At 37.7% G+C, this 14,984-nt stretch overlaps 1 protein-coding gene across 1 annotated transcript; it reads right to left on the bottom strand.

Annotated features, from left to right (window-relative positions):
- Nucleotides 1–150: 150 nt before the first annotated feature.
- On the bottom strand, nucleotides 151–13,905 carry LOC579474 (general transcription factor IIF subunit 2). The gene is made up of 7 exons (XM_030981690.1): nucleotides 13,714–13,905; nucleotides 12,741–12,814; nucleotides 10,847–11,001; nucleotides 9,711–9,792; nucleotides 5,061–5,160; nucleotides 4,035–4,178; nucleotides 151–3,213 (listed from the first exon to the last, which is right to left on the bottom strand). Exons 1-7 carry the CDS (start codon nucleotides 13,771–13,773, stop codon nucleotides 3,085–3,087), a joined length of 744 nt encoding a protein of 247 aa, XP_030837550.1. The 5' UTR covers nucleotides 13,774–13,905; the 3' UTR covers nucleotides 151–3,084.
- Nucleotides 13,906–14,984: the final 1,079 nt, after the last annotated feature.

Genomic DNA, 14,984 nt, shown 5'->3' with positions numbered 1-14,984 from the left:
AAAGACATTATTCTACATTTGCCACTCTCCACCCAGGTGTAGTAAATGAGTACCTGGTAAGAATTTATACCTTGAATGCTTTTAGCGTGTGTAGGTGTCGTGAGCATCCCTTGGGATGGGTATGTACACAATATAAATATAGCTATTGTAACTTCTTCCTCTGTAAAAGGAACCAAAGCTGTCAAACACATTTTAAGGAATATAATTCTACAATATTGAGAAAATTATCTGAATGCCAGCCAGTGATATGCTGCAATATATACTTGTAGGTGAATAGTAAGTGGGAAAATGGATATCATATGTATGTATATACATGTATGGCACATGTACTGGTTTTGCTGGAATTTGGTTGAAATAAACAGATTTGTTGTGATGTTATGTATGATACAGAAAATAAAGAAAACAGAATAATAAACACTTGACTACATGTAATTCATTGCTTTAGCTGTTTGAATAAAATGTGAGACTGGGGTTGAAATACATGTAGGTGGAAAATGAAACAGAGAATGGGTAACTAGTGGAATTAAGACTGAAACAATAAATTGATGAAGAGAAAAGAATAATAAATCTTGTGTTTGGGACAGCCCACAGTAGAATAACAGAGAAGGGTATGAGAAGAGAATTGAGAAATGTAGTGAATGAGAGATAGAAAATGAAAATTAAGGATAGAGTAAGCAAGGGGAAGAGTTTTTGACAAAGAATACATGTAGGAATAATAAGAGTTGAAGAGAAAAAGAGTTGAAGAGAAAAAAAGCTGATTAAGACATAACAAGTAAGAGGAGAGAAATATGAATCAAAATGGGTGATAGAACATACACGATTCTATTAAAGGGAATCCAACCTCGGTAGCAAGCGGATCTAATAAACAGTATAATAATCAGACAAGCACATTGGTGAAAGTTTGAACCAAAATCGGACAACAAAATGAGAGAGTTTTGAATTTTTGAAAGTTGTAATCACCATACATATAGGAACCCCAAATTGGCTGAAACGGTAATGTCACTGTGATGTAGTGCTCAACAACTTTCCACATTTTGTTCCACTGCATAAACTAATTTTTTTTTTTGTCCAAATGTATGACTCGCGAGTGAATTTTCTTTCTAGAGGACCTATAGTGATAAGCTATCCATGATATATTTTGAGAAGTATTCCAAAGGAGAAGGCACTGTAAAGAAAAAACAGAAATGAATAATATTTTAGTTCATGACAAATGGGAGAGTTGTCCTTGACTATGTCACAATCAACTGAACAAATTGCCAATTTGAGATTTGCATAGCTGTAATGATTTCATACTTCAAACATTAAAGTCTCTGTAAATACTATTTGTTCTTTTTATTTCAAACTTCGGCCATTCTGTTTCTCTGATTTTTCTGCTTTCACACAAATGAACTTATTATGAAGGTTGGATTTCTCTTTACCCAATTACAAGGAGACAGCTTAAAGGAAAGGAATGAAATAAAAAGAAATTACCAAGGTGACAGAAAACAGTAAAAAAGAATGAAACATAATTATAGATAAGTAATAAGTTGGATAAGATAAGATGAGGTGGAATAAAGTGGAGAAAAAATATACAGCAAAAAAGAAAAATGTCAACACTGAAAGAGAAGAAAATGTTACTTGCACAACACCCCAATAATAACATGTTCAGCTTGGCTTTTTCCTTGCTGTCAATATTCATTTTAATATACATATGGTGATGCACCATATCATAAGTTCGAAAAATACATTTTACAAGCGGTGGGCACTTGTTGACAAATCTTCCATGCAACATACAGTGTAATGATGGTGTGTAAGTCCACCAAAAAAGATCTCTGTAGTAATTAGAATGTTACAACATATGAGACCAACAGTTTCTTTTATGAAGGGAAATATACTAAGATCGACTTAAGTTCGACTTGAACTATGGCAGGCCATTCATGCCACTGGTTGTGCTCACCTGTTCTCTCAAGGGACGTACAAATAGTGGTCACAAATCTACAGAATTTTTTATAAATCATTGTTGAAGAAAAAAAAGATTGTTTAAATTTAAGTTCTATTTAAGACTTGGACTCTTCGGTTTTAAGTGTACCTCACTCCCTCTTGAACAGAGGAATTTCTGGATGAAGGTATGAAAACTGTTTTCAACATTACATATCATGTTTGTAAAAAATTAGCTCAAGAAAAAAGAGATCTGCATATGCCACACTTCTAACCCTGCCCCATACTCTGTGATGCAATAGGTCACCAACTCTGTTTTTGTGATCTCTAATGCACACTATACGATCTTCCTGCGATCCAATTTTTGAAGTAATTGTAATAATATCACATATGGAAATCTAAACAAGGTTATCTTGATTTGGGTTCTGAATAATGATAACTTCTACTTATCATTCTAGTCTGAATAAATGCTGAATCGGCTTGAAACGGTAGAATCTGATCGCAATTTTGGTCATTGCGATTCTGAGCCAATTTCTCTTTTCCTCCAAGGAAGCTTGAAATCCCTTGAAATTTAGATTTTTAGATTTCATTAATCTGAGACTATTCAGATTTTCGATCAATGAAATTGAACAAGGTTGAATATTCACTTCAAATGATACTGCAAGTCTTTTTAGATTGGATCGTAGTCAGATCATGTGGTGTACACCTTGAACAGTCTTAAAAAGTTCCTTTGTGTACATTTCCCCAACTGCCAATTCTAACAAGACTCTCCAAAGCATGTGGCCAGTAGAAAACTCTTCCTGTTAGTCCATCCATGCTGCCAAATTGCCATGAGAGAATGCTAGAATGACCAACATGGCCACCAGATAATGTTTCAGTTCACTTCATCAGTTTATCCTGCCAATTTGCTAACTGAGGGTGGTAAGAACCATTGACCCACATGGCCATTGTTGGTCACCAGAGATGTTTTCATGTTGCTTCCTCAGTCCAGGGGGGTGTTTCACAAAACTTGTCATCAGTGACAAATGACAGTTTCTGTTATAAGCTACTGAAATCCTTGCTTCTGATTGGTCATCAGCAGATTTGTCACTGATTTTAGTCATTTGTCATTGCAAAAAGGCATTGTGAAACTGGTCCCAGTTGCCAATTTGCAGTGAGCAGGGAATGCTAGGAAGTGTCCATATCGTTCTGTTCTGACTTGTAATGGCGATACTCTGCTTTGAGCTCCCACATGTACTTGTGTGGCGCCTTCTGGTGGTAGGTTCCTATCTCTTGGAGCATCTCCTTCAGGTATGGCTGCAGCGAATTAAACAAAGCGATTGCAATCAAACATGGAGTCTTACTGTAGGACTGTGTGTCATATATAATCTAATGCGGTAAAAATATGAGGAAAGCAGATTGTCATGAAATGACATGATTTATCTACATGATATATAGATATATATGGCTGTTGTATCAAGAATACAAATTCAATCAATATCCTGGTTTGTCACCTTAAAGGCATTGTTTAACAATGGTTTTCATGACGCAAAAGAAAATGTTACAGATATTGATTTAATACTTCATTATGCTTTAATTGCAACCTATAAAGCGAGTGTTGGAAATCAATTTAATAAAAATGTAGTGACCAGAATAATAAGCAAATATTTTTTGTTTATGTTGAAATACAAAATAGAAGTAGAGGAAAACAAAACTAAGACAATGAATTTGAATATTATTAAGTGGAAGAAGACAATTACTAATTTAAAATCTGCTATCAAGTAAATAGAGATATAATTTGATTTGACCTCATTTAGACATGTGATTAAGTGCTTTGTTATGAATATTTATGTACTACGATGTTATCCATGATTTTATCTGAATAAAGATTTTTTTTTTTTTTTAATTTAAAAAAAACAACAATGTTTCCAGTTTTACAAATCTGAGATGGCCTTACGTGATACCAGTGTCTGTGAAATGGTGTAATATTGAAGCCCTTCTAAAATTGCGCTTCAAAATGATCATAAAGTCTTTCAAAAATGTAAAAATCTTTGAGTGACCAGTTTTAGGATACTCATATTCCCCAATAGACTGTGGTGTTATAATTTTGAAATTTTGAATTTACGTCCTGAACTTACCACAGGTTGTTGAGTTATCCTACAGAGGTCCTTTAGTTGGTAGAACTGGTGAGTCTCAAATGCTGAGAACAAAATGTCCATCAATTTCTCCTTCTCCAGACGAGGCTTCTTCCCTTCCTCCTTCTTCTTCTTCTCATAGGCAGCCTGACAGGGGGAGAGAGAGAGAGGGTTAGGTTAGGAAAGATTCAATCATTTAAATGGGAGGACGAAGGGGGAGAGGAGGAGGAAAGGAGGAGGAGAGGAGGGGGAGAGGAGGGGAAGGGGAGGAGAAGGGGAGGGAGGGAGGAAGGGAGAAGGGTAGGGAGGAGGGAAGAGGGGGAGAGAGGGTGAGAGAGAGGGTTAGGTTAAGAAAGATTCAATCATTGAAATGAGAGGACGGAGGGGGAGGGAGAGAAAGATAGAGATAGAGAGAAAGATAGAGAAAGATAGAGACAGACAGAGAGAGGGAGAGAGAAAGATAGAGACAGACAGAGAGAGGGAGAGAGAGAGAGAGAGAGGGATGGAGAGAGAGAGAGAGAGGGGGAGAGAGAGAGAGGGAGAGAGAGCAAACAAGAGAGTGATAAAGAGAAGGATAGAGATATACAGACAGACAGAGATAGCTAGAGAGAAGTTAAACTGAAAGAGAATCTTTGCTCAATGCATCAAATATCTCCTGAAAGATCATCTACTGTTGAGTCTATCTATGTTTCAGAAAAACATAATCATTACTTATCAATCCCCTAAAAGTAAACAAAAAGAAATCCACAAAATACATATTAAAGTGTCTTCATTCGTATACATTCAATAAAAGTATGACCATGATCCAGATTTACCTATATTCCATTTCATGTTAAACCATGACGTAAATAGGAGGAAATAAAATGTACATGTCTCAGATATTCATTTATATGATATTCGTATCAACTGCCTTTTTTAAAAGGAATACAGACAACAGGAAGAAAAGTCATTAATATTGCTTTAATAAGAGAAAATGAAAAACAAAAAAGGAAAGGAGTAAACGTGTACAAGAAAAGGAAAAATACTTACAAGTTCTTTATGTCTTGAGATGGGTTTGTATGCGTTGACAGGTCTGTCTTTGATCTGTTGTGTGACCTTGGTTGGTTTGTGTGCGAGCTCTATCTGCTTCCTGTTAGTTCATTCCATTCAATGAAAACAAAATCAGTTTAACATTGAACAGAATGCAGTCAAGTATTGAATGGAATAGAGTGGTGACATCATAAAAAAAAATTCTTCATTTTCTGAAAGAGCATCAAAAATAATGTCCAAATGTCAAAAACCAATTGAATATGTTAAGTATTGGCTGAGATATGACCATCTGAATAAATAGATTTCCTATAGGAGCTCAGTGTTATTTTGCTCTGGTTCATAACATTAGAATTATGATGTCACAGCTTCGGTACTCTATACAGTCGAGATTTAAACAGAATTCAAGCAAATATACAATGCAATAAAGAAAACAGATTTCAATGTGATGTTCACTAAGACACAGTGACAGCCACCCATTGAATGGAATACAATGATGAAGAATACAATCAAATATTCAATGTAATAGAATTAAAAATGAATTGCTACATTCTTAATACAGATTAACAACATTAATTCAAAGCAATAATAATAATAATAATAATTGATTCTTATTGAGCGCTACTACAGACAAACTGATCAGAGCGCTATACAACAGAAAAGAGACATACAAATCATAACAATTAAACAAGGAACAGTAATTAAGATATTATGAACAAAAAGAAAATTTAGCTACTCAAAATGTACATTATGGATTCAAGATGGAAAGAGTTGGGTTTTAAGTTTCTTTTTGAAAGTGTCTTCTGTACTACATAGGCGGAGGTGTTGTGGTAGAGTGTTCCAGGTGGATGGTCCAGCATAAGAGAATGAGCGTTCGGCTGCCTTGGTGTTGGTGCGTGGGATCAGTAATAGTGTCTGATCGTTCCGTGAACGCAGATGGTATCTGGAAACTGGAGGAGTAGTAAGCATGATAGACAGATAGTGTGGAGCAGAATGCATTAAGCACTTGTACACTAAAAGTGCTAGTTTGAATTCAATTCGCTGTTTGATGGGAAGCCAGTGTAGTTGCTTCAACAGAGGAGCACTTGGCTCTCTTTTCTTTGCACCAAGCACCAGACGAGCCGCTCGATTTTGAATTTTTTGAAGTCTTTTTAAATCCCCGGCATTCACATTTGCCAGAAGGGAATTACCGTAATCAAGCCTGCTCAAAACTAGAGAACGTACTGCATGACTACAAGCTTCACCTGTAAGGTACTTTCTCACATGACATATGTTTCTCATATGGAAATTGGCCACCTGGCACACTCTACGAACATGTTCCGACATTGACAAAGTCTGGTCAAAATAAACACCAAGATTTTTAACAGTTGTTGATGGATCAACAGTGGCGTTTCCAATCTGCAGGCTCAGATCACCTGAAGGGCGGAGTCTGCTGGATGACAGAATGATGATTTCCGATTTGTCTTCATTAAGTTTCAGCATATTGCTTGTCATCCATCGACTCAACTCGCCTATACATGTTTCCAACCTATTGCAGGCTTCATCGAGACTAGCTTGATTGCGTGGATCAAAACTACAATAAATCTGAGTATCATCTGCGTAAAGATGATACTGGAGATCATGGCGTTTGATGATATCTCCAACAGGTCGGATGTACATCGTGAAAAGCTGAGGCCCAAGTACTGAGCCTTGCGGAAGGCCGTATCTAGTGTAATGAGTTTCAGAATATTTCCCCTTCACAGAGACACGTGAGGAACGTCCAGTGAGATACGATGTAAACCATTGAAGGGCTGTCTCCTTTATGCCATACTCAGTCTGAAGTCTTGACAGCAGAATAGAATGATCTATGGTGTCAAAGGCAGCGCTCAGATCTAGTAGCACAAGTAGTACTCCCCTCTTCTGGTCAATCTGTTGAAGAATGTCCTGCTTTACACGAAGCAGGGCAGTTTCCGTGCTGTGGGAAGGCTTGTATGCTGACTGGAATTGCTCACGAAGATCATGATCACCAAGATACGACGAAAGTCTGGTAGACACTGCAAGCTCAAGTACTTTGGACATGAAGGCGATATTCGATACCGGACGATAGTTCTTCATGACCTCGTGGTCAAGCGATGACTTCTTCAGCACAGGGAAGATGATAGCCTCCTTCAACTTATCTGGAAATACACCGGAAGTGATGGACGAATTCACAATCTGGCTCATGATAGGTACAAATATTTTGACGCAGTCTTTCAGAAGCCATGTAGGCAGTGGGTCGAGATTACAGGATTTTGTAGCAGCTCGTCGGACAATCTTCTTGATCTCGCTATCGCTCACAGGGTCAAACACAGTTAGTGATGGCCCACCTTCCAGAGGAGGAGCGGTGACCAGGGGCAGAACACTTACTGGTGTTGTGGAATCGAGAGATTGTCTAACTTTGGAGATCTTGTCGTCAAAGTAGTCCGCAAAGTCATTACTCAACTGAAGATCATCATCGGCGTGGTGTGGCGATTGCCGATTTTTCCTTCCAAGTAGAGAGTTGAGGGTAGTATATAGACTTTTAGGATTCGATGTCAGAAATGCGTCGGTGTAAAAACTTTTCTTTGCAGTCTGGATAACCTGAGTGACATAGTTCTTCTGCTTGATGAAAAGTTCACAATCACATGCTGCTTGTGTCTTTCGCCATTTTCGCTCAAGATTCCGTCTCAGCTGTCTAGCTTCGTGTACCTTGGCGTCGTACCATGGTACACAGGGTCGTTGTTTCCTCGTGCGAGTTGACACTGGGCAGTGATTGTCTAGGACGCAACTGATAGCATCGTTATATGAGTCTATTGCAGAACTAGCATCATCTGCGGACAGGTCGCCGAAAGCTCTCTGAAGATCTTGGCCAAATAACTTTCGGTCAAGTTCGCGATAGTTCCGAGATGTAATTGTCACCCTTTTCTCGACATCTGGGTTCACAGTCGTCAGCTTACAGTAAACATTGTAGTGATCTGATAGTCTTTTATCAACAACTAGGCACTTGGATACAAGATCACTATCCCTGTGAGACATTACCAAGTCAAGTGTATGACCCATATTATGGGTAGGTCCCGTCACATACTGCTGGAGTCCTGCTGCTGACATGGAACTCAGAAACTGATGACTCTCTCTATTCTGTGCGACGTCGACGTGGATATTGAAGTCTCCTACAACCAGAAGTTGTCCATTCAGCATGGCACAACTACTGAGGAAGTCGTCGATTTCATCTAAAAATCTATTCACCGTATGCCCATTGGCTGCCGAGGGTGGTGGCCGGTAGACTGCGACGATGTTCAGATTGTTTGGATTGTCCTTGATACATACATACTCAAATGAAGTTGGTCGCTGGTCTATCTCCTTGAGCTTGAGATTTAACTTTGACTTGAACAGAATGCCAATACCACCATGACGACCACCTTCTCTAGGAATATTAAGGAAGGAGTAGCCAGGAGGAGAGAACTCACTGATGACTGCCGTGTCATCCTTTGCGAGCCAAGTTTCTGTAATTACAAGTATGTCAATGTCACCTTCAACCACGAGGTCATGAATTTCCAGAGTCTTGTTCCGCACCGAGTGGGCGTTCCATAGACATAAGGACATGTCCGATTCTCGAGTAATGGCTGCCTTAGCGATGTACCTGAGATTACTTCTGTTCACCCCATGTTGACCACAGTGCTGGGTTCTCTGAGAAGAAGAAAGTGTCTTAATTTTTCTCTGCTTACGCCTTCCAGCACGTTTCCCTCTGTGTGTTGGTGGACATGAAGAAATACCTAGATCCCTAATAGTTTTCCATAGGCCCTCTGGTAATCGAACCTTATCATGTCTACGGAGATCAAGAATTTGGTCTTCATTGTATGCTCTACCTAATCTTTCCATAGCTGAGAAGGATGGGCAAGCACCTATACAAATAACAAAGAATGACTTTGCATTGTCAAGTCCATGGTCAAAAGAGTCAAATCCACCACCAGTAGAATGAAGAAGCAGTAGACCATGAATCAGTATAGGTAAGATGGTGAGGCCTATAGCCCAATGTACAAGAATAGCCATTTGAGATACATATATACAAAATAACAAAATAACAAATATACATGAAATGCAAACAGAATTCAAAATAAAAACTTGCTCAGGTTATTCTAAAGGCTGTAATACAACACCTCATACATAAAAGAATGAAGACAACTTCCAAAAAGATACAGTATTTTACCCAAACTTGAGAGCTCACAAATTAGTGTGGCAGCCTGCTAGGCCCACATGCTAGGCACCACATATAACATTCAATGAGCCATATTCCACCCATGTATTGGATTGGATCTTCATTTCATGGTCCATATGACTATTTTGAGAAAGGCCAGTAAATGAATACAGCGGAACCTCAGTAAAAAGAGCTCTGATAAAATGAGGTATCTGTTCAGTATTACAAGGTGATTTCGCTGGCCCCAGCTCTTTGACATTCCTATGTCTTTTTACCCCGATATTACAAGATTCCTGATATAACCAGGTAATTTCCTTGGTCCCAGGGACCTCGTTATAATGAGTTTCCACTGTAACAATGTCTTCATTTTCATGTACATCAGCATTCATGTTCAAGAAAGTAATGAATGAATATAAATGCAATTTTGAGAAAGAATGAATTATGTTTTACAAGAAACATACCTTTTCATCAGCATATATGAATCACTTCCGACAGGTCTGCACTCCAATCGCTCCACAACCTTTCCTTCCACGGATAATTTATCTTCCGGTATGAAAAGAAAATAAAACATGCGGGAAAAGAAAAGAATTAAATATATCCTTTCCATTATACGGCCTCTACAATTTCTAATATTGATGAATACCATTGTAATACAGTGCGACCCAGCAAAAACGAAACTGAGAGTTATCGATGTTTTATCATAACTTAATCACAATTTTGATTACTGAATGACACAGATCCTCTTCTTTCATTTGATGCAACTCATATGATGCATATTTCATGCATGAGTGATTAAAATGGATTTGAAGAGAGAGAACCGAAAAGTCATTTGGCGGGCGGTATCTGAATTTCAAAGAGAAAATCACATTTTTAGAAAATTCAGTTATTGCCCTTTCATATAATACCTCAATCAGGAAAAATGAGCAAAGAATATCAAAGTTCTTTCTTTCCTTCAAATTGCTTTTAATCACTCATGCATGAAATATGCATCATATGAGTTGCATCAAATGAAAGAGGAGGATCTAAGCTTTACAAATATGTGTCATTTATTAATTATAATTGTGATTAAGTTATGATAAAACAAAGATAATTCTTGGTTTCATTTTTTCTGGGTCACACTGTATACTGCTTTTGGTGTCTTACACTCAATAACCACAATTCACATAAATTCTAAAGTGCAAGTGCTGACAACGGACAAAGTCTGAAATATCTCATTTTAGATGTACATGCTAAGTTACAATGACAGTTACATCTGGCCAAGTAACTGTTTTCATATACCTGGGTGGAGAGAAGCAATTCAGATAAAATACCTTGGTCAAGGACACAAGTCCATACCGATATCATGACCCTCGCATCTCCAGGGCCCTGTCCTGCAAAGAGTTGCGATTGATCCAAATCAATCGTAAGTCCTCCAATCAATCCCAACTTTGCAGTCTCCTATCTCTTATGTACATAGTTGCGATTGATATCAATCGCAAATAAGTTGCAATTGATATCAACTATTTGTAAAACGGGGCCCAGGAGTGTTGAAACCAACCAACGACACAACTTCAAATGTAGTCCTTGGTTTACTAACCCACTCTGATTTAATACCCACCTGTAGTCCCCGTTGAGTAGACCATCATGGTACCTGGCAGGGCGCTCATCACTTGCAATTTATGTTCTACCGGTATATCAGGATCATCAGGAGTCAGCTTGGTCTTTGCTACACGTTCATCCATTACCAGCGAGATGTCAGGCTTACCAAACTTTCTGTTTGGATAACAAAGAGACAGAGAGGTGTTGTGGTCTAATAGGTAAGTCATCGGATGGTGGATCACAAGGTACAGGGTTCAAATCCCTCCCCCCCCCCATCCTTTGGAAAGACATTAATCAACAGTTGGCACACTATACCCTGGTGTAGGAAGTGGGTACCTGGTGGAATAACCATCCCTTGACATTCACAGATAATGGTTGCAAGAGTTAAAGCCAGATCAATACATTACAACACTCTTTGGAATCACATGGGGATGATATATCATAATGTGATAATGTGAACAAGTGAATGATTTTATATTGTTAGTCCAGGGAAAAAATTACATTAAACATTTCGGGGGCTACTTTTCAAGCTTGCTTGCATGAAATAACACTCTTTAATTTGTTTTGCATTTAACTCTATGCAAAATTTGGGGGCTCTTTTAACACTTTCGGGGGCTAATTCGCCTGAGCCCCCATGTATTTTTGTCCCTGTGTTAGTCCAGAGTAGTGATGAAGTCAAGCCTGGCTATATTATGTCCTAGTTTGGTCTCTATACCATGACCATATATCATGTTAATAAAGGAAGATAAATAACAGTTTCATCATGGACTAACTACCGGTAGGCGTTGCGGCGTGAAACCTGCTATCCAGCTAACATTGTAAAATACAAACTGATTCAGCAGAGGACGCAGGTTCGAAACTGAGTCACGTCTTTCGGATGGTGACGTTAAAAGGTCGGTCCCCAGACGTAAATAATTATATCTGATTGATACACGTCTGTAAAACCCCAATACACACACATGACTTGATATTGTGACCAACGGTCTTGACTATATTACAGTTAAAGGGGAAGTCCACCCTGAAATTAAGTTAGTTTTAATAGGAGTAGAAAAATGAGAGAAACAAGTCAGTGAAAGTTTGAGCAAATTCCGATTAAAAATAAGGAAGTTAGGATTTTTGAAGTTGTGATCAATCAAACACAAATTGGCAACTCTATGACGTATCATGCGAGCTCAACTTCCATTTGCTCAGTACTAAAAAAATCTAAAATTTTCATTTTCCCTCAAGAAAAATTTCAACCATACATGCACCCTAAATATAATAATTGCAAATATGTTTCTATACTCCCCCTGCAAGGAACAAATATATATTCCGTCATCAATAACGAAGAAAACATGATTTTATGGAATATTATGCACAAAGCAAATGAAGGAGAGCTCGTATATTAAGTCACAGAGTTGCCAATTTGTATTTGATTGATCACAACTTCAATAATTCATAACTTTCTTATTTTCATTCAGAATTTGCTCAAACTTTCACTCACCTGATTTTCTTATTTTTCTGCCTCTATCGAAACAAACTTATTTTGGGGGTGGACTTTCCCTTTAATAAATCTAGGCAATGTCTCTCAAATGAAAATATAGTAAATTGACAAACGATTCCTTTCATCCTTGATCTTCTTTCCTTTTTTCTTTTACTTTAGGAGCTCCTTCCTTGACATTTATCCTCAAATACTGTTAATATATTTTAAAGGAAATACTTTATTCTTATAACAAATACAACAAAATTTTGAATGAAATGTTTATATATTGGTCTTTTCCAATACGTGCTTTAATTTGTTACTTTTTATCTTTTGCTACTGAAAGTTTCTTTTTCAATTATCTTCTCGTTTTAATCCGAGTTTGAGGACATTTTTGCAGATGCAATTTGGTGTCGAACTGTTTACTATCTTTCTTAGCAATCCCTTTTCTTACTTTCCGACTCGTATCTTTCCGATGTGGCCATTCTTGTCAGATTTTTCCCACCTCTGTGCAACATACTTTGGAACCTGAAAAGAGGAATAATTGATAATTAATTTCAGTATTTTTATAGATGATCAGATTTATCCTTATTACAAAAAAACATAAAAAATAATTTAATATCAAACCAAGAAAGATTTAATCTATAGTTTTACAATGTGATAAAAAAGTGTCTTATTTTTTTTTAGTCTAGAGATCTATGTTACATTTGTTTTAAAGTGTAGTTCTGCTCAAGTAATGATACTCAAGCCTCAAAACCAAGGTATACTGCAGGTTTAACTTAATAATGGGTGGACTCTAGGCCTAGACCCTAATTTAAAAAAATTAAAAATTTGTCATTGGTTAAGTTAATGAACTTGGATCGAGGATGAGGTCAACAATAAAAGTGAGGTGATGGGAGGGGTGCAAACGATACTCCTTTTTATCAAAATAAAATTGTAAAATAAAACTAAAATATGTTAGATCTAGACCCTAGTCATCAATTATTTGATCAAAGACAAACTTAACAACATGCCAAACCTTAGACCGAATTTTCTGTCTCTTTTGTTCGTTAGTTCTGATTTGGGTAGGGTCGGCTCGTCTCTGTCTCTTTCGTTCGGCTAACGAACGAAAGAGACAGAAAATTTGGCCGAGTCAAACCTATGGCTATATAATATGCCAGCCATTGTCGATTCATGATTGTGATTGTCTTGATGCAGGAAAGATTTAGGACAGATCAATTTTCTATATGAACATTCTTACTTCATTTTCTACACATACTTAACACCATCAACACTGCCATAATAATGCAATGGGCACTGACTAAAGTTAGAACTCTTTATCATGTTCATTCACAAGGCATCAACAAAAACAAAAGTGTACTGAAATTCACAATGCAGTCCCATTCGTATCAATCTGTGTTGTGTTTTAAATATGCTACAAAGCTTACCTTGACCAGCCAAATTGGTCGGGCAGAAGCAGTCAAGTCGAGCTCCATTTTAGACGTCATTATTATGAACTTGATAATTCACCGAAATATGACAAAATATTGCTCTAAAAGTATAGAAATATGATTGACATCCGATTTTGGTCTCCTCAGCTGTGAAGAGTTCAAGAATGAAATAATGTTAACAAGTTTTGTCGCAGATGGCGCTACACCTGCGACTTTGTTTAAAGTACCCTTATTTCGTTGGCGACAGAACGCTGACGCAGAGCGTCTTAATGTTGCCGTCGCGAGCCACTTTGTCGAGTTATATTTTGAGGAATATGATACCTGCTTCTATAACAAAATTTAAAAAAAATATTCATGGCTAAAGGCAGGGTGGGATCATCGGAGGAGGAAAAAAAGCCCTTCCCTCCATCCCTATAATGTGTCAAAATGTCTCCCTAAATTTGACAACATATAGTTTCCAACTAATAGTCAGTAATAATAATAATCTGGATTTATTAAGCGTTCAATACGAAATGTCGTCTCTAAATATAGTTTTAGTTTACCTGCTAGAAATTGTAAAGGCATACAGAACAGTAAAAATATGAGACCAATTTTTGCCCCTTCCTTACACTTATCGAGATTGTTATAGACTTGTGCCTTAAAACAAAGAATTCTGTTATTGCACCTATATGGACCATTCTAATCTGTCATATTGGTCTCATCTCTGACTTGATTTTTTATCTTTTCTCCCTTCCCTGTTTCTGTCCCCATCCCCCTCTTTCTCCTTAATTTGTTCTCATCTCTCTCTCTCTCTCTCTCTCTCTCTCTCTCTCTCTCTCTCTCTCTCCTCTCTCCCCTTTTCTCTTTGTGCCCACTATGACTCTCTTTATCGTAATCCCGTCCCTTACTTTTCTAAGGAAGTTATTATTCTTCTGTCTGTCTCCCTTTCCCTTTCTTTCTTAATTTATTTCTCTCCTTATATCTACGCCTAGATATATTTCGCTGTCCCTCTATTCTCCCTCCCCCCCCCCCCCTCCGCCCCTCTGTCCCTCCCCCTCTGCCCTCTCTCTCTCTCTCTCTCTCTTTCCCTTTCTCTCTCTCTCTCTCTCTTTCCCTTTCACTCTCTCTCTCTCTCTCTCTCTTTCCCTCTTTCTCTCGCTCTCTGTCTTCTCTTTCTCTCTCTCTCTTCATCTCTCCCCTTCAAGCTCTTTCTTCCTTCTTCTCTTTTGATCATCTTACTCTAAAATAAAAACATTCACTTTTACACTTGACGTAATAAAAATGCCTCA

Source organism: Strongylocentrotus purpuratus, unplaced genomic scaffold (genome assembly GCF_000002235.5).
Source record: "Strongylocentrotus purpuratus isolate Spur 01 unplaced genomic scaffold, Spur_5.0 spur5_scaffold_12, whole genome shotgun sequence".
NCBI classification, from domain to species: domain Eukaryota; kingdom Metazoa; phylum Echinodermata; class Echinoidea; order Camarodonta; family Strongylocentrotidae; genus Strongylocentrotus; species Strongylocentrotus purpuratus.
This window is presented reverse-complemented; position numbering and strand designations above follow the sequence as displayed.